The sequence below is a fragment of the Pyrus communis genome, chromosome 16, assembly GCF_041283825.1.
Source record: "Pyrus communis isolate YQ-2024b chromosome 16, ASM4128382v1, whole genome shotgun sequence".
NCBI lineage: Eukaryota > Viridiplantae > Streptophyta > Magnoliopsida > Rosales > Rosaceae > Pyrus > Pyrus communis.
This window is the reverse complement of record NC_142580.1, coordinates 18,287,979-18,314,534: the sequence shown is the minus strand read 5'-3', so window position 1 is coordinate 18,314,534 and position 26,556 is coordinate 18,287,979. Positions and strand designations below refer to the sequence as shown.

Here is a 26,556-nt window from a genome sequence, read left to right as displayed (position 1 = left end):
AGGAATTTGCGGCGGTCGTACGGCGAGAAGTGGTCGAGTGCCTGATCGAACCAAAGCTCTTCCTTCGTCAAGTGTTTGCCGCTGCCGCTTCCCGACGAGCTCTCCAGCTGAAGAAGTGTTCAGGGATTCACAAAGCCATAAGAGAGCGGCGCCCAGAGCATAATCGTGAAGAAGAAGGAGAATGAGAACGAAAATGACGTCTTCATCGAAAGTCACGTCATCGGAATCGTGTGGTTGATACGCCGCCGGTGGTCGGTCTGTCAAAGTCTCAACAGAAAAAATGAGTGCAGCAATTGCAAGCAATCCGTTGCTGTCCTGGATTTTAATTAGATTTTGTTTTGGTTTTATTTAGACCGGGGTCTCATTCGTTCTGGTCAGTTTTTCTATCTCCCTCTCCCTCTCTCTCTCTGAATTTCCTAGCTTGAAGCTTGGATTAAATAGAAAAGGGATGACACAGCGAGCAGATGAAGCAGATGAAACGAAGCAGGAGGGCTGGCTGGCTGATCTTGGCCAGCCCGCTGACCTGTTTTGAGACCTTTGGCCAGGTGAAGTTCACAAACCATTTGACCTAGCTCGGTTGGAAACGATTTTTATGTTAAAACGGATTATTTTTAACCTTATAGTCTTTGGCCAGGTTAGTTAGAAATGACCTTAGAATCTCGACAACACATAGTGTCATATTATTTGACGAGAGACTTTCTCATTTGTATGATTATATGAGTAAGTCCCTCTCTTCTTATCTCTTATGATTACCGTCTTAGTGAATAACAAGTCAATTGTTGTGATGGTGTTCAAGTCTAAACACTCAATCACCTTTTTTATCCACATCAAAATGTTGGAATGCTTGGTCACTCACCCATAAATTTAATAAAATTAAACATAAATAAATATAGTGTTTTACTCCTAATAATTTTGATATCAATTTCAATGTGCGACCATGAAGTTTTGGTCACCAATTAATGCACATCTTTCAAAGATTTGTCCTTCTTTTAAGAACGCTGCTTGCTGAGGAGAGATAATCGGGTTGCAATACGACCAAACCAATCAGCAAGAATCTTAGGAATAATTTTAAACAATACGTAAGCAAGAGCAATTAGGCAATACTGTGTAATATTGTCTGCCGTTTCCATTTTAGGGCTAAGATTCACAGAATTGCAATTAGCATTCGAGTACAACCAACCACGCTTAAAAAATCTTGCACAAGAGCAATAACATACAAACCAGCAATATCCCAACAAGAAGGATAAAAAGAATATAAAAAAAAATTAAAAAAAAAATTAAAAAAAAAAAACTAACGAAAAGTTCAAAAAAACTTTAGTCTTAATGAAAAATGACAAATAAAGATGTAATAAATAGTATCAGAGAAAGGTAAAAATGTAGTTTTTCGTTAAAAATGAACAATAACAGGAGTGATTCGTTGAAACTTCCTAAAAAAAAGTTGTCCGGACCTGGAGCCCTTGCAGGAACAACGTAGCTGGTTAATACAAAGCAAAAAAAGATTTTATAGGAAAATATCCTTGACGGATTTTTAAAACTATACATACTTATCAAAATATGTTTTTCATGTAGTTTTTCAGAAAAATTACATAACCACATACAAGTGTGATCATATTTTTGTCTTAAGTTTGTCAGACTGCCTGTTATCATGATCAAGTTTCTAGTAACACATAATAACATCATTCATAAAGCAATATTTTATAGTCACCCGTACTACTTTTAATAGTATCTCTTTAATTGCAAGAAGAAGAAATTAATAAATGACGAATTTATATCAAGTTTTCCCGATTTTCGTATTATATTTACTCCTTATGTGAGCTATCCTAAAAAATAAATATATAACTCATAGTTAATGTCACTTAGTACTACGATTGAGTGGTATTCCTTTTTACTTGTAAGTGAGAGCTCTTAGGTTCGATTATTATCAAAAGCGAATTTGAATCACATTATTTCTAATCTATTATAAGATTAGGTACACATCATCCCCTAATAAAAATAATATGGGTTATTCAAAAAAAAAAAAAAAAAACCCAAGCCAATATATGTGGGGTATATTCCTCGGAATTGGATCATTTCCTGAACAGGAGATCAGGATTCTCCTTACCTACTAACATGGGTCATTAGATTTTGATCCAATGGCTACAAACAGGAAGTTCTCTAAAAATTATAATAATTATAGCCGTTGGATCAAAATCTAAAGATCCATGTTAGTGGATAGAAGGATCTGATCTCCTGCTCAGGAGAGGATCCAATTCCATATTCCTCTCCTCAACCTCTTCTCTCTCGCCTTCCCTTTAAGTAGTCACTAATAGTCTGACAGTCTGACAGTCTGACAGGCTTCAGTTTCTTTTTATTAATTTCACATTGAGTTGTCCAACTCCAAGTCACCAACCCCCCCAAAACCCCCATCCAAGAGCGCTCTATCAAAACCCAGCTTCCCCATAACACCCATCTCAACAAAATCCCAGAGAACCAGAGGAGTTAAATCCCAGGACAAAAAAATGTGGCTGGTGTACGTGTGCGACGCGGAGGAGAAGGAGCTGGGGAGGCAGCAAGCTCCTGGAGCATGCCCGTACTGCGGAGGCAAAGTGCAGGCGGTGGATGTCGAAGCTCAGCGGAAGCTTTGCTTTCTGCCCTTGTGCTTCAAGATCAAGAGGAAGTACTTCTGTACTCTCTGCTCCAGGCGCTTGGTCCTGTACTACTAGACAACACCAACAACTATGTATAATTATATAACTACTACCAGAGACCCAAGAAATCGTAGCTAGATTTGTGATTCTCTCTCTCTCTCTCTCTCTCTCTCTCTCTCTCTGCTATTTTAGTTTTGAGTACAATTATTAATGGGATTCAGGAACCAGCTGGGGCTTTTGTTGTACAAATGATTGTTAGATGGTTCTTAATTCGAATGTCGAATTGCTAATGACAATGACATGCGATCTGCTGCTGTTAAATCTAATTATTGATTGGTTGGAATGTCTTGTGTCTGTTTTTTTGGTAATTTATTGACCGGTTTAAATTTATAATTACTTGTTTACAGGAAATCACTAATCATCAGTGTAGCATTATTTGTTTGACATTTAGAATTATGCAAGTAGTGGATTACTTGGTGATTACAATTTTCGTCTCGAGTTCAAACTTTTTCTCTCTATAACTTATAATATAATGTAGTAATATCACTTATACTCACGAAATTCTGATTATATTTTACGAACATTAATCATTGGCTCTATGTGTTTCTTTGCTTCATTGCAGGTTAGCTTATAAGTCCCACATTGTTTTTAAATTTTACCAATATCAAAACATGGGGGTTTCGAACCTTCTATCCACCACCAACTCATTTCTTTTTTTTTTAATGGCGACCAACTTTTTTGTGCAGAAAATATATTTCATCAGGAAATGTCTAGACACCTTCGATTGCCAATTTTTTTATAGGAAATAACACATCTACATTTCTCTAGGTTAATATTTACGATAAACGTTAGACTTTAGTACAAGATATACGGATTACTTTTGTTTGTTTATTAATATTGTCTTGGTTTTTTAAAATGAAATTTAGACAAAGTGTGGCTGAAAATGTACGTATAGCCAACCCATACATTGTCTTCTGTAATCTGTAACCCGGTTATTGAGTTTGTCGACAATTGTCTGAGGGAGTTGTTAAAGCTCTGAAAAAGACATTATCTGCTATATATATAAGATGTAAGTGAAAAAAGTTGTACATTCGGGAGAATTATAGAATGACACTTTTTTCTTTTTGAATAAACAGTATTATCTATACTAAGGGATAAAGGGTGAACTTAACCTCACAATAGGCTAACGATAATGTGGTTTTAATTCGTCTATGATTTTTTTAAAGTGTCTTTTAATGCGCAAATGTTGATTTTATAGAGAACCTTGAGCAGTGGCTGTGCCATAAAATCTACTAAAGGGGGTCAACCTAATTAACAAAAATTAAGATTTAAAAAAAAAAAAAAATCATCTAATAGTACAAAATTCTTGCCTTTGCCAAGTTGATTTTCCCCATTCAAGGATTGAGGTGCCATAATAATGCCTCTTCATGCAGGGGTAGTAAATTTCACTAATATAAAAATTTATTTCATAAATAACCACAACTATTATTGTATATAGCATCCATATTACCAATTTTTATATCTTAGGAGCCTAGAAACATATGAGTCAACGACTCAAAATTTGCGTAGTTGTGAAATTTATGTTAGTTTTAATTTTACTAAAGGTCCAATCAGTGAGAAAGGTCATGACTTGAGAATAATGTGTAAAAAGTCAAATTTAAACATATATAAATCGCAAACTGTTAGATTGAGAAGGGTCAGTTGACTACTGTAGACGTCAAAATTTCAGTGAAATAAATGTTGACCAATAATTAAAATTTCAACGCTCACGTGTCACATAAATTTTACGTGTAGCGTGTGACTCAACAAAAAATCGAAATAAATTGGAAAGGTCATCAAATAGGACACGTGTCAATACCTGGCAGAAATGATTTATTTCATCTGATTATTTAAATCCAAAAATCAAGTTTTGGAATTCTATAAATAGGAAGCCAAGGCATTCATTTTGAGGAGAAGAAGAAAGAAGGGAATTTACATCACACCAAAACCTTGAAGCCTCGAAACTCTAAAGCTGTCAAGCAAATCCCGAAGGATCAAGAAAGCACTCTTCGTTCTTCATCAAATCCTCCTTCAAGGTCAAGCCCCAACGGCCCTTGAAGAACTTCCACCAACCTTCAAGATTAAGCCCAAAAGCCCCTTGAAGAAATCCGCACAACTATTCTTCAAGATCAAGCCCAACGCCCCTTGAAGATCCATTCATGAACTGTTCATCCCTAGATCAAGCCCCGACGGCCCTTTGGATCAACAGCTCATCCAAAAACCTACACCCTACGAAGATAGAATCAGAGGATCAAATTACAAAGAGATTGTAACCCCAAAATCATTAATACAAAATATATTTTGTACACGGTATTCTTATTTCTTGTTTCAGGAATTTTTCGTGTTTACAAACTTGGCACGCCCAGTGGGACATCTCTACCTCTCATCTCTATCCTCCAATCATCGAAAAACGCAAATGGCATCAAGAAAGGATCAAGCTGTTCCTGCAATCAAAGCAAAGAAAAAGAACATCATCGCCGCAAGTGGTGATATTTCGGGCATCATAACCCGAAGTAAGGCAAGAGCTCTTTTTGCTGCGGCTTCCGCCCCTGCATTGACTCTGTCAAAGGAACAAGAGCACCTGAGGTACGAGCCTGTGATCACCCTAGCCTCGCTAAGGGCATCAAGGGGGGAAAGCCCGAAGAAATACTCAGAGTCCCTACTCTCCGACGCTGATTTGAGCGGCAGTATAACCATGCAAGTCATGACCACTGGAGCAACTTCAATCGAGGAGTAGCTAGCTCAGATGAATGAAGCAATCGCAAAGCTCACACGGACTGTGGAAGAGAAGGACTTGCAGATTGCCGCACTTGTTAACCAACTAGATGTGCTGCCCGATGTGAAAGTCGACCCAAATGTTGGCCTATTAAAGAAAGAAGACGACGAAGAAGAGGAGCCACCAGCGGAGAAAGTTGAAGAGAAGCCGAAGCTAGACCAAGCAACGACATTCATGGGATCTCTCTCTATCCAGCAGCTACATGAGATGATCGTAAGCACTGTCAAGACACAGTACGAAGGAAGCTCGCATGACTCCGTACTGTACTCAAAGCCTTACTCCAAGAAGATTGATGCTTTGAAGATGCCAAGGGGTTATCAGCCCCCAAAATTCATGCAGTTCGATGGAAAAGGCAACCCGAAGCAACATGTCGCCCATTTCATTGAAACTTGCAACAATGCTGGGACAGAGGGAGATTACCTCGTTAAACAGTTCGTGCGTTCGCTGAAAAGTAACGCTTTTGACTGGTACACTGACCTCGAACCTGAGTCTATCAACAGTTGGGACCAGCTAGAAAGGGAATTCCTCAACCGTTTCTACAGCACTCGTCGTACTGTAAGCATGCTAGAGCTGACCAGTACGAAACAGTGGAGAGATGAACCTGTCGTCGACTACATAAATAGATGGCGCTCCTTAAGTCTGGATTGCAAAGATCGGCTTTCTGAAACCTCTGCCATTGAGATGTGTGTTCAAGGCATGCACTGGGGGTTACATTACATCCTCCAAGGCATAAAACCAAGAACATTCGAAGAGCTAGCAACTCGTTCCCACGACATGGAGCTGAGTATCGCTAATCACGGGAAAAAGGAGCCGATTACTAACTTCAATAAGGATAAAGTATTCGCCCCAAATGTAGACAAGACCGGGAAGAAGCCCGCTAAGGAAGCTTTCACCGTCAACACTAACCCCATCAAGACCTCCTCAGCGTCCATTAAGACCTCCTCAGCGCCCTTCAAGATCTCCTCCAAGAAGAAAGCAAAAGAGATAAAGACAAGTGAGCCTTCTCGCACCCAAGACAGATACAATAGCACCTTGAGAGAGTTGGAACAGAAAACGTACCCTTTTCCTGACTCTGACATGGCTGCCATGTTAGATGACTTGCTGGAAAAAAAGGTGATTGAGCTACCCGAATGCAAGCGTCTTAAAGAAATGAATCGAACAAACGATCCTAGGTACTGCAAGTACCATCGTATTGTGAGCCATCCTGTTGGCAAGTGCTTCGTTCTTAAAGAACTCATCATGAAGCTAGCACAACAAGGGCAAATTGAGCTCGACTTTGAGGACACGGCCGCAACGCATACCACTACAATTGCGTTTGGATCGTTTAATCATGTGCCTCTCCAAACGACACCTGACCATTCCCGTGAATGCTCAAGTTGCACGGCACCTCCTACACAACCATCACTGGAGAGAAGCGACCAAGATGCACATGCTGATGATGAAGAATGATGGATATTGGTAACCTACAAAAAGACAAGGGAACCAAGACCACGAGTCATACAGCCAAAGGTGGAACAAAGAAGAAATCACCACAGCCGTAACAATGCGAAGCCTAAAAGAAACATAAAGCATGATAAGACAACATATGTTGGGGAACCTATGGAGCAGGAGCCACGCATTCCCGTTTCCTTGCATAAATACTTCCCGAATGACTTTTTCCAACAGTGCACTACTGTGGCCTGTCACATGGTTGAAGTAGAAATAGAAGAGCCCTCAAAAGGCAAAGTTATCGCCACTGAGGTAGAAAAGACCCTCACACCTGAAGAAGGTCTGCCAACACACTTTAGCATCGAGGAAGCGCTACCATTGCCAAAAAAGATACGAAGAGCACTAGCAGCAGTCCTGGCAGGTCCCGGCGACCACGAAGTGCGAGAAATTAACGACGAAAGCTCGAAGCTTCAGCCACATGTTGTGCCACCGATGACGCAATTAACTTCACTGACGAAGACCTACTGTTGGGATCAAAGCCTCACAACCGTCCTCTCTTCGTCTCAGGATATGTAAGGGAATACAAAGTCAACCGCATGCTTGTGGATGGTGGGTCGGCCATAAACATCATGCCAAAATCAACAATGACCATAATCGGCATCAAGGTGAATGAACTATCCATGAGCCGTCTGCTGATCCAGGGTTTTAACCAAGGAGGACAAAGGGCGATGGGCATGATCCGAGTAGAGATGACCCTTGGTGAGCTCAAATCAAGCATGATATTCCACGTGATTGATGCAAGAACTTCCTACAGCTTGCTCTTAGGAAGACCTTGGATCCACGCAAATGGGGTAGTGTCGTCCACCCTTCACCAATGCCTAAAATTTTACCGAGAAGGAGTGAAGGTGATCCAAGGTGATACCAAGCCATTCACCGAAGCCGAATCACACTTTGCAGATGCCAAGTTGTACATGGATGAAGAGACGGTACCCGAAGCCCTTCCGGAAGAGATCAAATCCACGGGCAGAGCAGCACCTAAAAAGCAGGAGTGGCAAGCCATGCCTAAAAAGCAAAAAGAGCAGGCCGTGCCATCTTCAAGCAAAGACGATAACGAGCTTGCTAAACCTGCAACAACCAAGGGGAGTAGGATGCTGTCAGAATGACCGAACGCACCCATATTCTGGTATATCCCAATGTCAAGAAGAAAGAATGGTCAATCTCCATTCGAAACTAGAAAAGCCGATACACAGTGGCACACGGATAATGTGAAGTTGCTCAAGACAAATGCAGTTTTGCCTTTGACACAGCTCGGGGGTGCTAAGGTCGCAAGACTACCACAAGGCTTCATAAAAGCTCTACCAAAGAAGGTGGAATCAAGCTTTCTTCCAACCAAGAGGACCGAGGAAGCTTTCTTCAAACACTGTCAATGACGAAGAACGAAACCTCACCAAAACTCAAAAGAAGTTGAAGGAGCATGGTTACGGAGTTAACAACAACAAAGCCGGACTTGGTTTCACACCAAATGCACATGTGATGATTTCAAACAAAGCGAAAGACACTAGCACTCAATACGTCAGCGTGAGAATTGAACAAGACCAAGAAGAGCCTAAACCCTCCCCTCGGATGTCGGTCTTCGATAGGATGAGCCATTCAAGCTCCAGAACTTCAGTGCTTAATCGCATTGGTGGTCAAGACCGAACCTCTGTCTTCAAGAGGCTTAACGCGCCGACATCCCAAAGCTCTATTTTTGAAAGGTTGTTAAAGCTTAAAAAATAAAGCAACACAGTTATCTCTCCTCTGCGACGATCAGCTTCAGAAAGATTTGAAGATAATGAGAAGCCTTTTGGAAAGAGGAAGACAACACCAAAGGAAGAAAAGCTCGATGGGTTAGGAGAAAAAGACGACGTTCGAAGCTTGATTCCTTCAAGGATGAAGCGCCAAGCAATCCTAGAGGTCGACACAAAAGGACCACTGAAGGTAAGGAGGCGCATCATCGTCCACACTGGCAAATCTTCATGCCAACAAACCCAAGAGAACGGCACTGAAGATGAAATCCCAAAGAAAGATGTCACTTCTGGCTCTTTCGACTCAAAGTCTTCACCTCGACTGTTGGGGGCATGCCCCAAGTCAAGTGAAATTGAAGGATGGACTCATGTCACTCCGAATAAACTGCACGAGAAACATATGTCTTCTCCACAAGTGCACCAATCAGAAAGGAGGGAAAGCAACTTTCGCCAACCTCCAGAACAATGTGAAAGTGTTGGAGATAATGAAATTTCGACACAAAGATCGTCCATCCCCATCACAATGTGCGACCTCTTCCCAGAAGACTTCTTCAATTACTCGGTCAAGGCTCCTTCCTATGAAGATTGCGAGGAACGCCTATCCCAGAACACCAGACAATCCTTATGCCGACAAGCTCGAGAAGACAGCACTGAAGAGGAGATCCAAGATGTTTTCCACATCACGGTTCAAGAAGGTAAAGAAGACGAAATCCCCGAGGAAGATGTCACTGCTGCACCACCACAGCTCGAAGATGGGGGGCAAGCCACGATCGATGATCTCAAGGAACTCAACTTAGGTACAAGCAAGGAACCAAAGCCTATCTTCGTAAGTGCATTATTAAGTACAGATGAGATAGAGGAGTATTATCAGCTGTTGTTAGAGTACAAAGACGTCTTTGCCTGGACCTACAAAGAAATGCCTGGCCTGGACCCTATCATCGTTGTTCATCATCTTGTAGTCAGGCCTGGAACACGACCGATAAAGCAAACTCAAAGACGCTATCGATCTGAGCTTATCCCACAAATCGAGGTCGAGATCGACAAGCTAATCGAAGCAGGCTTTATTCGAGAAGTGCAATACCCCAAGTGGATCTCCAACATCGTCATTGTCCTTAAGAAATCAGGACAAATACGTGTTTGCGTAGACTTCCGGGACCTCAACGATGCTTGCCCAAAGGATGACTTCCCCTTGCCAATTATTGAAATCATGGTGGATGCAACCACTGGCCATGAGGCATTATCATTCATGGATGGCTCTTCTGGGTACAATCAAATTCGCATGGCCCTCGAAGACGAAGAACTAATAGCCTTTCGTACTCCAAAAGGTATCTATTGCTACAAGGTGATGCCCTTTAGTTTAAAGAACGCTGGAGCTACGTATCAACGCGCAATGCAGAAAATCTTCAATGACATGCTACACAAAAACGTAGAATGTTACTTAGATGATGTGGTGGTTAAGACGAAGAAAAGATCAGACCACTTGAAGGATCTACGAATAGTGTTCGAAAGGCTGCGAAAATACAACCTCAAGATGAACCCGTTAAAGTGTGCGTTTGGCGTCACCTCTGGAAAATTCCTCGGCTTCATCGTCAAGCACCGTGGTATTGAAGTAGACCAATCAAAGATCAAGGCCATTCAAAGCATGCCCGAGCCAAGAAACCTGCACGAGCTGAAAAGTCTACAAAGACGGCTAGGGTTCATCAGACACTTTATCTTCAACCTCGCAGGGCGTTGTCAACCGTTTAGTCGCCTTATGAAGAAAGATGTTCCATTCGTATGGGACAAAGCATGCCATAATGCTTTTGAAAGCATAAAGAAATATTTGTCAAGTCCACCTGTCCTGGGGGCACCTGTGCCCGGGAAACCACTCATATTGTATATTGCTGCTCAGGAAAGCTCAATCGGAGCACTCTTGGCGCAAGAAAATGAATCCCAAAAAGAAGGAGCACTTTACTACCTTAGTCGAACTCTCACCGGCGCTAAGTTGAACTATTCCCCAATAGAAAAGATGTGCCTCGCTTTGGTGTTTGCCATTCAGAAACTCAGACATTACATGCATGCTTACACCATCCACTTGGTTGCTAAAGCCGACCCTGTCAAATACGTTATGACTAAGCCAGTCTTGACAGGGCGATTCGCTAAATGGGCTTTGCTTCTTAATCAATATGAGATCATCTACGTCCCAGCTAAAGCCGTCAAGGGACAAGCGCTAGCAGACTTCCTTGCCGATCATCCAATCCCGGCTGATTGGAAAATCTCAGACGACTTGCCTGACGAGGAGGTGTCCTACATCGACATCTTCCCGACATGGACGATGTTCTTCGACGGATCCGCACGAGCAAACGGAGCGGGGGCAGGAGTAGTATTCATGTCGCCACAAAGGCAAATACTACCTTACTCCTTCCAACTGAATGAGCTATGCTCCAACAATGTTGCTGAGTACCAAGCATTGATCATTGGGCTCCAAATGGCGATCAACATGGAAATCACAGCTCTTGAGGTATATGGCGATTCCAAGCTCATAATCAATCAACTCTTAACTGATTATGAGGTGAGGAAAGATGATCTCGTCCCATACTTCCGGCTAGCGACCTAACTGCTACAAAAGTTCGAAGCTGTGATACTAGAACATGTGCCAAGAAAGGAAAATCAAATGGCAGACGCTCTCGCCAATCTAGCCTCGAGTATGACACTAGGAAAAGATGAAGTTGCAGATGTGCCAATTTGCCAAAGATGGGTGATTCCGCTCGTTAATGAAATGTCACTAGATGATACAAATGTCATCTCAATACTTCCAGTCGATGCTGAAGAGTGGAGACAGCCGCTGATCGACTACTTAGAGCACAGAAAGCTTCCAGATGATCTTAGACACCGTTCCGAAATACGTCGACGAGCACCTCGCTTCCTTTACTACAAAGGAACACTCTACCGACGCTCTTTTGAAGGACTGCTCTTGAGATGCCTAGGTGAGGAAGAAGTTAATCAAGCCATGGAAGAAGCACATTCAGGTGTGTATGGGGCACATCAGTCTGGACCAAAGCTATATTTCCAGCTTAAAAGAATGGGTTACTACTGGCCGAGCATGGTGAAGGACTGCCTGGAACACGCCAAAAGGTGACAAGCCTGCCAATTCCACACCAACTTCATACATCAACCACCTGAACCATTACACCCTACAGTTGTTTCATGGTCATTTGACGCATGAGGATTGGACGTTGTAGGACCAATTACGCCAAAGTCATCTGCGGGGGAAGCTTACATCCTAGCTGCAACAGATTACTTCTCCAAGTGGGCTGAAGCCATACCTTTAAGGGAAGTAAAAAAGGAAACTGTTGTTCGTTTCATCAAGGAGCATATCATCCACCGATATGGGGTGCCTCGTTACATTATCACTGACAACGGAAAGCAGTTCTCCAACCGACTCGTGGACGAGCTTTGCGACAAATACAAGTTCAAGCAGCACAAGTCTTCCATGTATCATGTTCCGGCCAACGGCCTCGCGGAAACATTCAACAAGACGCTGTGCAACCTCCTGAAAAAGGTAATCGGCCGAACAAAGAGAGACTGGCATGAAAGAATAAGTGAAGCACTTTGGGCATATAGGACTGCACATAGGACTCCTACCCAAGCTACACCTTATTCTCTCATATATGGCGTAGAAGCTGTTCTACCGCTCGAAAGTCAAATTCCCTCACTAAGGATGGCTATACAAAAAGGCTTGACTGATGAAGAAAATGCAAAGTTGCGCCTTCAGGAGTTGGAAGTGCTGGATGAGAGAAGGCTCGAAGCTCAACAACACTTGGAATGATACCAAGCACAGTTATCCAAGGCATTCAACAAGAAAGTCCGCCCAAGGTCTTTCCAAGCCGGAAATCTCGTGCTGGCATTGCGTAGGCCTATCATTACAACTCATAAGACAAAAAGCAAGTTCACATCAAAGTGGGATGGACCCTACGTAATACAAGAGATCTACACCAATGGCGCCTACTTAATCATGGCAGAAGACGGGTTGAAGATCGGCCCCATCAACGGCAGATTTTTGAAGCGCTACTACCCCTAAAGCAAACGCACCACGCTCCTGGCCCGCAAGAGCATAAACTGTGTACGGCAAAATCATCATAAAAAAAAAAAAAAAACCATCACTCATTTGAACTACGTCATGACTTGATCCCTCCTCAACCAAGGGTACGTAGGCAACTTGAAACTTCAAAACTTCAAGTACAGTCACATCAAAAAAAAAAAAAAAAAAAAAAAAAACACTTTGAAGAATAAAGAGCAAATTCAAGAATGCAAACATTTTATTTCTTTAAAGGAAAAAGTCTGATTACAAAAGAAAAAGGGCAGAAGACACTACTCAAAAACTATGTCCCTAAAACTAAGGAGGCGGTCTTCAAGCAAGCCTTCCAAAGCCTTCAAAGTCTCTACCTCGGTGAGAGACAGGATGGGCAACTCCATAGCCATGTCTTTCTATTGTTCTAGGCGTGAAATCTCCTCTTGGCATTGAGAAAGTGTAGCTCCTTGCTCCCCGAGAACACTTTCAAGTTTTGATGCCTCGGTGCCCAGCTGTTCTTGTTCTCGCATCAACGTATCTAGACATACCCGGACGGAAGCTAAAGAAGTCTCTGTAGATTGATAATCTCCCGAAGCAGCTTGCTGAGAAGACTGGGCTTGGGTTAGTGACAAGTCTATTGTAGCAAGTTGGTGAGCTCTAACATCTGGACTCAACTTCTTCGAGGAAATAACACGCAAGGAAGAATACTCAGTTGAGGCGGCCATAATTTCGGCAATCTTGATCTTCAAGGATGAAGAATCAATGTTAAGATTGTCAATTGCAGAAATAAGCTTCGACAAGTCCTCCTTAAGCAACGCAAGGTCCTCCGACGGGCATTTCGAAATCCTCCCCTCAATATGGCTCTTGATATCCATTGCCGCACGAAGATTGATGCGATGAATAAGCTGCTCAGTACCACTAAGGTTTGGCCCTCTCAGAGAGATCTCAGAGCTAGCTGGCAAAAGTGTAGAATGCATGACGGGATCTTGCATGCCTCCACCTACACACGGCAAACTTGGGAAACTTGACGAACTTGGGATAAGCTCTGTACCAGATGGATCCCCAATCTCCTCGCCTGTAGGTAGGTCACCTCCAAATAGCATCTCCGTATAAGAATAAATACCTGTGGTCGCCAAGTCAAAAGAACAAGAAGGCCTAACCTAAAGAAAACAAAGAAAGCTGTTAGAAACAAAAGCTAGAACAACGAAAGCAGAAGAAGTCATAAGAGAGAAGAAGATGCATACGTCTTTCTCAAACGACACACTGTCATCGAGTTGAGGGAGCCTAAACACTTCTTTCTTCTTATGATGAAAATTGACATCGCTATCGGCCTGAACGCCTTCAAGACGTCGCTTGTTTAAAACTTGTTGACCCTGCCGCAAAACAAGTCCATCTTCGTGCAAATTAACTTCATCACCAGCCTCTTCAGATACATCCAGATGTTGAGAAGACAAGCGTGGGCATTGAGGGACTAAAACCACTGGTCTATCTTGCAAAGTAGCAGCACTCGCGCAATCAAAAGATATCAGTTGTGTAGGAACCACAGAACACCCCTCTTTCAATACAATAAGGTGTGAATGAGAAGAATTGGTACCACTTACCATCCCCAAATTCTCATAATATACCTTTGACCACCAACTTACGTAAGCACAGCTTACTGGACTACTCTTGAACTCGTCTTTGGCTGGCAGGGTGATAAAAGCATTTGTACATGCACGGGTACAAGACTCTCAATGCATATACACGGCTTGCAAGGAGTCTAATTGGTTTTTATCCTTCAGCTTGCCTGGCACATGTTGGACAAAACCAAATTGCCTGCTGAAACGGTGGGGACTATACGGCTGAACAATGCATCGATCTTCTTGCCGCAAAGAAACATACCCTGAGCGAAGACTTATAAGGTAAGATAAGTCTGAGAAGCGAAGATGCGAATCGTCCATGATGCCTCGCCGCACCGAGCCAACTCGTGCCAGATAGTCCATCTTCAAGCCTTTGCAGCTTCTAAACAGTGTTTGCGCCTGGGAATCATCGAGGCTCTTCGAAGAAAGCACACCAGAATACTTCGTCATCAAAGGCCCTGACTTGTTTAGAGTTGAAGAAAAAAAATGAGTGCCGAAGTACTCACCCAACCAACCATACACTTAGTGGTAGGGAAGAACCGCAGCACGATCTTCAGTGTTTGTCGAGTTCGAAACAACACTCAAGCCGTTATAAATATTGGCCAAAACCGGGATAGCAAGACTGAAAGATTCACCTGCAGCCATCTTGCTAGCAACTTTGAAAACCCCAGGACGAACAAAGTTGACATCGCCGATTGGAAAAACAAACTTACAAAGCCAACAAGCTAAGAAAGCAGCTAGGTAAGATTCTTCCACATGCTCTGATGCTATGCCAAGGTCCTCAAACGCTCTCAACTCGGCAGGGGAACGGCGCCTAGCTGAACCAATGGCACCAGACGGATATGAGTCTCCCTTTGGCTTAGTGGTTTTGTTGCAACTTCTTCTCTTCAAGGACTTCTTGTACCTTGTGTCCTCCCAATACCAGAAGCGGATCCATGAAGAAATCTTCACGCCTGATTTACCTCGAGCATCTTGGGAAAGCTTGTGATATGCCCAAAATAAACAGCGACAACTCGCAGGCAATCCTCGGTTATTGCAGAGAGAAAGTTCCTCCGCACTAGGAACGACCTCGTCATAAAACTTACCTTGGATTGGCAATCCCCCTATCTTGTGGAGATCCCAAAGTGAAATTGACATCTCTCCTTGAGCTGTATGAAGCGTGTTAGTTGCTGAACACCAATGCTCGAAGAACGCATGAAGGACAGAATGATGGAGATCATAACTAAACAAAGATGCGTACACGGCATGGTAAAGGCCTATACTAGTAAGCACATGTTTAGATCGGCTCAAGACATCTTCAAGCCACTCCCAATAAGACTCAGCAAAAACAGCTTCTCCGGTAGTCGACAAGACATCATTCCAAGCCATAGCTCCGCTGCGGATGTGATCTCCGAGAAGCTTAAACGAAGCCGGATGATTGTCACGAGCATGGTGCGAAGGGTTCAAGATAAGAATCCCCAGTGTGCACGCCTCCTTCTCCGTATTTGATCTAACAAAGTCTACCACCTTCCAAGATAGTTCAGAAGACCACGACTTAATATGCATGGAGTTGTCTTTTGTAGGAAGAGCAAGCGCCTTAAGGCCAGTCAGTGGGGCGTAAATCTTCAGCGTTGTTCCCCTATCTTGCGAATCATTTTCCTTCGCGAGAATGGTGATGGTGTTGCTCTTAAAACATTTGAAAAATACCATGACCGCAACAAAGCAAAATCAGCCACAAAACTTGAGCAGCACACCAACAAAAACAGCACACCAAAATCAACAAAGCATATGTACACCCACAGTCATGCCCGCTTTGCCACCAGTTACCACACCTTTGGAGACTTCATGAGGGCCCTAGCATCCTGCTCTGTCTTCCCAAAAAAAAAAAAAAAAAAAAAAGAAAAAGGGAAAAGAATCGTATCATCACAACAAGGAAATCATCAGTGGGGTACACACATTACATATTTTATACGCACAACTATGAGACAATCACCTATATATATATATATATGTATATATAAAAGTGCATGTCAAAATCAAATATATATATATATATATATAAGTGCATGTCAAAATCAATATATATATATATATGTACATATCAAAATCGTCTTCAGCTGGATTTAACCTTACAGAGCAAAGGTTGTGCAAAGAAACTTGCTAAGTGATTACTTCCTCTCCTTCCCATCCACAACAACTGAACTCCCACAAATAGCACAGAGAGCTGCAAAGGTTGATGAAGTGGAGAGCAACTCGCCTTGGCAGTTCAAACCTATGCTCGCGACCACCCTTTCTGGTCTAGCACCCAATTCAACGAGCAGCAGGCGCAGGTACAGGCACAAGCTGATGATCAATCTGAGACCCAGAAAGCACCACCACGTTTAGGCAGTGGTTGTGCAATGGTTGCAGTTGCTGCTATCCAATATAACATATATATATATATATATATAATGATCTCCAGAGAGGCACATGAATGAGGGGCCATGCACAGCAGGGGGAATCAGAAACAAAATATTAAAAGCACTGATGGTGTGGTAGGAGTGATGGTGTCGTGCGGAAAGCAAATGTCAAAAAAAAAAAAGAATGATGATGGTCATCATTTTGTGAGTAGAGGGGCACGCACCGAAGAAAATAATAATATATATCAACTATAAAAGCTTCAGCACCACCGAAAGTAAAGAAAAGAAAATAATAATAAAAAAAATAATAAAATAAAATAAAACAAAAGGGAAGCAATGATGATGTTGGGAAGCAATGATGATGATGATGTTGGGAAGCAATGATGATGTTGGGAAGTAATGATGAAGGTAAAGAATAAAAAAAAAAAAAAAAAAAAGGTTATAGGATGGTGCACGGCATCATTTAAAAGTTTGATAAAAAAAAATAAAAAAAAAAAAGGGAGGGAGACATAATTATTGCAAAGAAGAAACTTGCAAAAGTTTGATTGAAAAAAAAAGAAAAAAAGAGGGCGACGTAATTTTTGCAAAGAAGAAACTTGCAAAAGTTTGATGAAAAAAAAAAAAAAAAAAAGAAATAACACATCTTGGTGATATATATGTTTCATCTGTATTTAGCACAATACATTGAATAAAATAAAGCATGTCCATTGATCTCCGAGAAATTACAAGTGCATACAAAAAAAAAAAAAAAAAAAAAAAAAAAGAAAGATGGAGCTTTCACAAAGGTTGTTCACGTGAAGCCCCACTACTTGGCAAAACTCCAGGAGCGGGAGGCATCGAAGATAAATCATTCGAGGCCTCAATACTTGGTGGAACGCTAGATGACGCAGGAAAAATGTGCCTCTGGAAGAAAGCCGCAAACCTTTGACGGTCACTTTGAATTCGACCTTCAGATTCTTGCAGCTCATCAAGCTTCCTCTTCATGCTTGTCGAATAATTATTTGCAAGCACGTGCAAACCTCTATTCTCGCGCTTAAGCTGTTGGATCTCTTGTTTAAGATTTTCCACCTCCACCATCAATGATTCAACTTGACGGGATCGAGCAAGTAGGCGTTAGCCCATGTTGGACATAGAGCCTGCACACTGAACACTGAAAGCGAGGGACTCTTGAACGGCCAACTCATCGGACCGTCCTAAAAGCAGCCTACTATCCTTAGGAGTGAGGAGGTTCCTAGCTACTATTGTAGCTGTTGTTGCATCCGTCATCATGGAGTCTTCACCTGTAAGAGGGCCATTAGAAGATAAGAAAGAAGGGCGCCATACATTACCTTGACGGGGCGCAACCGGATCACTGCTGAGACTCAAATCTAAGCAGATGTTAGATGAGTTAGCCATTTTTCAAAGGTGTTCAAAGAGAAGGGTTGGAGGGAGTAAAATCTCAAAGGGCCGGAGACGATTTTCAAGAATGGGCAATCTTCAAAGTGTGCATGTTGGAGGTGATCGATACCTCTATAAAAAGCCAAGGCGACACGACCACCGATTCAAAAAAAAAAAAAACCGGAATTTCCTGCGTGAAGTTCGACGACGCTTTCTCTGCTTTTCAGAAAACGCGTGCAACTTTGTCAAAAGATCTATGACAGAGCCGCATCCGCACTACTCCTTGCCGTTCAGAAATCGAAGAGGCGTTTGTTCAGAAATCGAAGAGGTGCTAGCTCAGAAATCAAAGAGGCGTTCGTTCAGAAATCGAAGAGTCAGCACTCTTTTTCAAAAAGCCGGATTTGCTGGATCAAAATTTTTGTCGACAATGGTAAAAGAACAGTACCACCACTTGCTATTGGGAAATCCCTATATATGTCAACCTTCATCTTTTATGGCAAGGCAGACCTGCAAAAAAAAAAAATGTCCAACTCTTCCTTACCTCTGAGGGCGCACTCCCAGCAAAGCCTCTCGAAATACTCAATTTTTTCTTCTTCCCCGAAGAAGATACCAGATGCCTGGAGTACAGATGAGGCAGGAGGAAACGGTAGATCGAAGCATGCGGAGACAAGCACAACAAATATATGTGCTGATTCATTCGCTGCTTCTTCAAAAGCAAAAGTATCTCATATCATCAAGGGCGAAAGCAAAGGTATCTCATATCATGCTTTTTCCCTGTCTTTTCCTTTGCCCTTGTTCTCACCTGCCAGGACAAGGACAGAGAAAGCAATATGTCGGAACCTCCACTCAAACTTGCGCTGCCACCAAGAAGTGATGGTCCATTCAAATGCAAGGTTTGCATTCCACTCCTGCATCAAAGGACAAATACTACAAGAAAAGATGCCAAACCTGCATAAGGAAATACCACTTCTGCAAAGGGAGCAAGTAAGGCAAGTGAAAATGATACATCGAAGCATGTGGAGACAAGCACAACAAATATATGTGCTGATTCATTCGCTGCTTCTTCGAAAGCAAAGGTATCTCATATCATGCTTTTTCCCTGTCTTTTCCTTTGTCCTTGTTATTACTCGCATGGCAAAGAGAAAGAGAGCAATCAGCCGGCACTTGGAGTCAGTCTTCCGATCTGGAACCGACCACCTGGAATCTATTCCCTGGTTACTTACCTAGCGTTGCTCTCGAGTAGTCATCTTCAACGGTTGATACACTTCCAGAGAAGGGACCACATCTGCTTGGAGAACAGCTAAGACGAGTGACAATGAAACATCAATCTTGTGGATCGTCAGTAAACGCAACAACTGCATATGCTGAGTCATCCTCTAACCCTCTTCAAATATGAATTGGAAAGATTGAACAAAGAAACAGGTCATCACCTCCACCTCGTGCTTGATTGTCATGTGTCTGAATCCTGAAACCGCTCATGGCCCTATTTTCACTCAAGATCAAGCCTCAATGGCCCTTGAAGAAATCACAAGTCCGATTCAAAATCAAGTGTTCACCACCCTTGAATCAAATTCAACTCCAGATAAAAGGAGTAAGTTCAGACCTTCGGAGGAGACCAAAAGAATCCTCCAGCCCAGTTCAAGATTAAGCCTGTGGAAAATCAACGATTGGAGGAAACCAGAAAATCTTCCAGTCGAACTCAAGATCAAGCCTCGATGGCCCTTGAAGAAATTTCCAGCTCAATTCAAGATCAAGCCTCGACAGCCCTTGGGTTGACATCTACATTAAGGAACTTCAAAACATATCTTCTACACGTGACAAGCACATGTCTACGACGCGCCTTGAAGTGGGGGCATTTGTAGACGTCAAAATTTCGGTGAAATAAATGTTGACCAATAATTAAAATTTCAACGCTCACGTGTCACATAAATTTTACGTGTAGCGTGTGACTCAACGAAAAATCGAAATAAATTGGAAAGGTCATCAAATAGGACACGTGTCAATACCTGGCAGAAATGATTTATTTCATCTGATTATTTAAATCCAAAAATCAAGTTTTGGAATTCTATAAATAGGAAGCCAAGGCATTCATTTTGAGGAGAAGAAGAAAGAAGGGAATTTACATCACACCAAAACCTTGAAGCCTCGAAACTCTAAAGCTCTCAAGCAAATCCCGAAGGATCAAGAAAGCACTCTTCGTTTTTCGTCAAATCCTCCTTCAAGGTCAAGCCCCAACGGCCCTTGAAGAACTTCCACCAACCTTCAAGATTAAGCCCAAAAGCCCCTTGAAGAAATCCGCACAACTATTCTTCAAGATCAAGCCCAATGCCCCTTGAAGATCCATTCATGAACTGTTCATCCCTAGATCAAGCCCCGACGGCCCTTTGGATCAACAGCTCATCCACAAACCTACACCCTACGAAGATAGAATCAGAGGATCAAATTACAAAGAGATTGTAACCCCAAAATCATTAATACAAAATATATTTTGTACACGGTATTCTTGTTTCTTGTTTCAGGAATTTTTCGTGTTTACAACTACCTTGAGCGTTCATTGGCGCTGCCCTTGACCTTGAGTAGTTGTCACATCCCATCCCAATTTTAATTGTATTTTATTCCCTAGCAGTGAGAAATTACAAAAATGCTTCTGATGGCCTAAATGGAACTCTTATGCGGACATTTAAGTACCTTTTACTTAAATCAGACGTGCAGGTTATTTCAATGCAGGTTATTTTCCGACGAAGTCTCAGCTTAGTCTTGTCGAGTTGGACGATATTGAAGCCATAGACCACTCCCCCATCATCTTCAGGTCTGGATTAAAGTTATGTATGCTTGAATCGGCCTCGGTTTCACTGGATTCCAATTGATATTAAACGAAAGTTCTTTGGAGACTTGGTTGTCGACATGTGCGTCGGAAACACTTTTTTAATCCTTTTGTCAGACTCTATGCATCAGATATAAGCGTTTCCGGTAGGACTACCTTGACTGGCTCAGTTAAAGTATTTCCGTGTGTCGGAGCTCCATTGGAATAGAATTCCTCTTGGGAATTTCCAAGTCTGGATGCCCTTTTCGGACTTATTAGCATACGATGTTGCAGAACAGACTTGACTTAATATGCTCATCCAGGATATAAGTAGTCATACTTGGGATCAGAGTTCAAAGCCACATTCGGATGATTTCCGAATCGCCTTTTCAACTATTCCCTTGAATGGCGTATGGCCCATGTTTGAATGTTATAACCCATAACTTTGCTAGTTGTATAAACTTTCCGGAGGACGGATGATGCATTGGACTTCCGGGTCAAGGCGCGATGTGCATGTGCCTGTAACCCGCCAATTGTAATTGCGCTTATTATGGTTCGAATCTCCCAAGCTAGTAACCATTTTAATATGGGATGGGCTAAGAAAGACTCTTCTGACATTGTTACTTTTGAATTTTAGACTTGCACTCGTGCAAAGTTTTCAAAGTTTATGCTTTGTTTTGAAGTGAGTGAGGTATTCCCTGCATCACCAAAAAGAGAAAATAAAGAAAAAATATTGAAATTAAGACAAATAAAGCTTCCTTATTTAACGAGAAAATAGGATTAATTGACTAGGGAGTGTGATTGACTTCGGAAATGATTGTTTGCATATCTTCGAGGAGGAGAATCAAATAACTGATGTAGTTCTAAAAGCATGATATAATGTAAAAATTACATCAGGGATCATTTTTTACGATAAGCCTATGATGGGGTGTTAGGAGATGTTCTCCATAAAACATGTCTTCACGTAGACGGTGACGTTGCGATTGAGTCTAAAATGGACTGCCAACATATCCAAAGAAAGGAATCAAACCATGTGTAGTTTAGATATTGCCTTTTGCCTAGGAAATAGGGAAAGGTCTATGAGGGGCATGTCTTTCATTAGCAGAGGCCCTCCTTCCTAGCATCGATTCTTCGATTCCCCTAGTATCTGACCTTCTACAGCTTGCCGTTATGGTCAAATAGCGAGGTAAAAAGTCATCGGCCAAAGGAATTTACCCAAGTTGTGTAGCCATTCTCGGCCAAGAATGGCGTTGTAAGGGGATAGGCAATCTATGACGTGGAAGGTCATCAGATGTTTGGACAGTTTCACTGGCACCGCAAGCTTTATTTATGGTTCCCAAGGTATAGAGTGAAACCCTATCAAGGGTTTAGATAATAGCCCTTCTGTTGTTGACCCAACCGAGGATGCTTATCATTTCAGCCGTACCTCTAAAAAAAAATGTTACCTTCTAATCCATTATCTATCAAAACTCGCCCTACCATGGCATTAAAGATTTGCAGCTTGACAACAAGAGCGTCGTTAAGGGGAAGGCAAACAGCTTCTAGTCATGCGATTCTTTGGTTGGGGTCATTCACGTGCCGCCTTCCTTCCTTTCTGTGCCTTTTGGAAGCATCCCTACTTTCCATATGTAAGGTTGACCCTAGAAGTAGTTTTCTTCCCGAACATGGGATCAGAGTAGACCTTGGGTTCTCTGTGGCTTCCCACAGTGTACGTTTGGAGCAAGTTCTCGAGTCAACATGCATAGACCTTGACTAGCCATTCTTGGTGGTGCCTAGATGGCTAAGTTTCGAAATGGGTGACGGTATCTTCGATATTTTTCATCCGCTCCTCTAGCCTAGAGAGTCTTGCCCGCTCCTTGGATTGCAAAATTTTTCGGATGTCCTTTGCCGATGCACGTATCTTCAACACGCCGCCCTAGGCTTGATCCATGAAAAATGTATCTTTGTTATTCGAGTCGATGTCTCGACTGTGGGGTGACTATCTAGGAAAGATTTCCATAGGGGTAGAGTGATATAGTCGAGAGGAATAAGAGTTCACTCTCAATGAAAGCATCCATTGTTGGAACCAAATTCACGCACCACCGTATGTGAAGGAAGTGCACAAACTCGAGCAACTTGCAAAACAATAAACAACCGTGAGCAAGCCCAGGACCAGGGGAGGGGAGTGTGGGCCAAAGGCTCTTCGACGGTCAAGTTAGTGAACAATTTCAGACTCAAGTAGTGGGTAAGAGAATTCAAGTGTAAAAATTGCGTTACCAAAGATGAACCTCGATGTTTTATTTAATCTATCAAGCTAGATTCATTGGTGGGATAAAAAATTAGTCCACAAAATAGTCTGAATAGCATCTCGTCAAGAATTACATAAATCAATTTGGAAAATGCTCTAATTTACACTGTTATTATTCAAAACCAATGGAATACCACTAAATTAAGCAACCATTGTTAGTGTTCACAGTGAATGCAATACTGTATTACATTCACTTTAAACCATAATAGTGGAAAATTAGAGTATTTTCCAATCAATTTTAAGCATAGCCATGTATGGTGGGTGTGATTGTTTTTGTTTTCTTGGGTGAAAGTTAGGTTTAGAGTATATGCAAGGCTATAGACAAAATTGTTACGAGAAGATAGCAACTTATAGGGCACAAATACATTTGTTATGTGGCAATTTGTATCAATGAAATAAGGACATCTGGACAAAAATTTATTCATGTTTAGTTTGTTGTTACAAAATGCCAACGTAACAATATACCCATATCATGTAAATTGTTCTCCTATAAAAGGTTGCGGGAGTTTTCTTTTTCATTCAAAGGCTTTGACGATAATTGGAGTTCAAAACTATACGTGCAAACAGACAGGGAGGTGAGGTGCTGCCAAATCAGACCCTTAGGGATCGGTTGGTTTTAGCAGATCGACCCTTGTCGTTTGCAGAAGTGGGTGTGAGATCGATTTCTATTTCAATCTTTACCATGTTTAAGCATGCAATAGGGTGGAGGGGCCAAACGACTTACATTACACTTCCAGAAAAAAGCCGAGTACTTTTCGGTTTTGGGATACTATCCAATAAATAAATAAATAAGTAGCTTAATTAGTAGACATCGTTTATATCATGCAAAAGGATTAGCAATTTTTTTTTATACGCATAAACATTCGCACATCAGATAATTAGCAACAGATAAGCAACCCTCTGTAGAAATGTGAGAGTGTACGTTGTTGAGAATGAATATCACATTGATGAGAGAACGGACCTTACATGTGCTTATAAGTAGCTGAGCTGCTCCCCATATTGAATTAGTTTTATAGTGGAACCTCAACTTTCTTGACACGTATGATTGTAAAACCTAGTTTCCTTTCTAAAATAACTAAAAAAATGTAACAATATATTTAACCGAATGTAATACGAGAGAAACTTAGAAAGGCACACCCTTCTTGGTAAATGCTCATCAGAAAGAAAAAGTTGACTGTTAAGTGGATATTTAGGGTACAATTTATATAGTTGAGAAGAAATTAAGGTGGTCCATGGACCATGCGTAAATGGTATACATGAAGCATTTGGCATAAAACAATTCACAAAAAACCCAGAAAGCGTTGTTTGGACTAATCAACCGTGGAGATGTCCCATATAAAGTATTTTGCATAAAATCCAGAAAGAGTTTTGCATCTACAAAATCCCACAGAGAAGCAAACCCAAATTCTAGTCGAGTTGAGAGGCGCTGAGGGAGGGAGTCGATGACGAACCACCGACGAGCAATTCCCACTCACGACGATGATGATCGGTGGATGGTGTGTGAATTATGGAGAGAGAGATCGAGAAACTGGGAGAGACTCGTGTGAATTGTGATTTGTGATATGTGTGAAAAATGAGTGTGGACAGTGGAGATTTACTCAATAAAAAGTTGGAGCGTTGATACGGTCTGGGCCGGGGGCCCTTGTCCTCAGATATTTGGACCTGCCCCACCCCATTTCGTGTATAAAATATATGAACCCACCCCGACCCACAAGTCTAGGACTTGTTTGCCCATTCCTAATAGGGTTATTTGGAGATAGGTCCTTGAAACTCTTATTTTTCAAACAAAAACTCACCTATCACTACTACAAAAAAGTCTTTTTCTGAGGAAAACCAATTTATCGTGCAAAGAGAAATTTCGTCATGCAAAATTTGGGGATACAAAACCTTCATCGCCTAGAAGTCCTTGGGCAAAGGTCGAGAAGCAAAAGAGTTGCGCAATGAAGATGAAAGGTTTGTCACACAAAGGATTTGTGTGACAAAAATTGGTCAACAAGGTGATTCATTGCGATAAAGTTTAAGGGTAGAAGATCACTGGTCGCTACAACTTTCAGGTGGAACTTTCATGCCAAGGTTGAGGCAAAGAAGCATCTTCGTTACAAAAGACTTTGCACGGCGAAGGTTGTCGTCGGAAAAATCCCACAACGAAATTTGTCATATTTTTTTAGATTTTTTATTTATAAATAATATGTCGCTTGAATTTATGCGGGATGAAAATTAAATTTCAGGCGACAACCTATTTTCATTGGAAAAATATTTTCTTATTTTTAATTATTAATTTATTTTGTTAAATTAGAGTTTCAATTAATTTAATGTTTTTTTATTTAAATAAAAAAAGATTAATTAATTTAATTATTATTTATATTATATTTAGAAATGCAAGTACAAGCAATAAAAATGTTATAGTATCCTAGTACAAAAAAAAAACTAGGGAAAATTAGATTCTACCATTTCTTTTTCACATTTTTTAAACTAAACATTTGTACTATTTTAAGTTTTGATTAAACTTTTAAAATTTTAATTAGGGTGCTTTAATTATGTCCACATCAGCATTTTCTTATTTAACTCATTATCTTTTATTAATGTAAAAGGATATATACTCATTTCCAGTTTATCCCTTAATATCTATTATTAAGTTTTAATTATCTCCCTAAAAATTAGAGAACAGTTTTCTGCATTTTCGTTTCTCTCACCCAATTCATCAAAAGAGAGATACAGTCGTGAGAAATTTTGCAGGGGAGGGAGAAAGAGAAAGAGGGAGAGATAGAATAGCTACTAAAAATAAGCTGAAATTTGTTTGGGGAGATAGAGAAATTAGGTGTTCATAAACAATGATCTATTTTATTGGCTTGCGAATGTTCTGTGATCATCTCTTGACATGGATCATTACAATTTATTTTTCAAATAGAAATGTACCAAAGTCAAATTGAAACGTACCAAAGTCAAATTAAAATGTACCAATATCGAATTAAAATGTACCAATGTCGAATTAAAATGTACCATGCAACTTGAAACGTAGCTCATGTCAAAGTGAAACGTATCCACTATAATATCTAGAAGGCAATGCGCCAATCGAAATTAACTTTCCAAACGTACCATGCAACTTAAAACGTACCCCATGTTAAAATGAAATGTACCCACTATAATATCTAGAAGGCAATGCGCCAATTAAAATTAACTTTCCAAATGTACCATGGTACGTGAAAAACTATGAAAACATGGATAAAAAGTGTAGTAAAACAAAAGGCTTACCCTATGGTATCAATATTCAAATTTGAAGGTGTGATATATCATACCACCATCAAAGTTGGTGGAGAACATTCATTAAATTAACTTAAATGATGGTACGATAAACACATCGATTGGAAGAGTTGGTGTGTGCTCCAA

At 41.3% G+C, this 26,556-nt stretch overlaps 1 protein-coding gene across 1 annotated transcript; it reads left to right on the top strand.

Moving 5' to 3' along the window:
- The first annotated feature begins 2,290 nt into the window (after nt 1-2,290).
- Nucleotides 2,291-2,970, top strand: LOC137730577 (uncharacterized). The gene has a single exon (XM_068469561.2). It carries the CDS (start codon nt 2,499-2,501, stop codon nt 2,700-2,702), a length of 204 nt encoding a protein of 67 aa, XP_068325662.2. The 5' UTR covers nt 2,291-2,498; the 3' UTR covers nt 2,703-2,970.
- Nucleotides 2,971-26,556: the final 23,586 nt, after the last annotated feature.

What these genes read in the sequence shown, in the direction of transcription:
- LOC137730577 (XM_068469561.2), top strand. Translation starts at nt 2,499, where the DNA reads ATGTGGCTGGTGTACGTGTGCGACGCGGAGGAGAAGGAGCTGGGGAGG.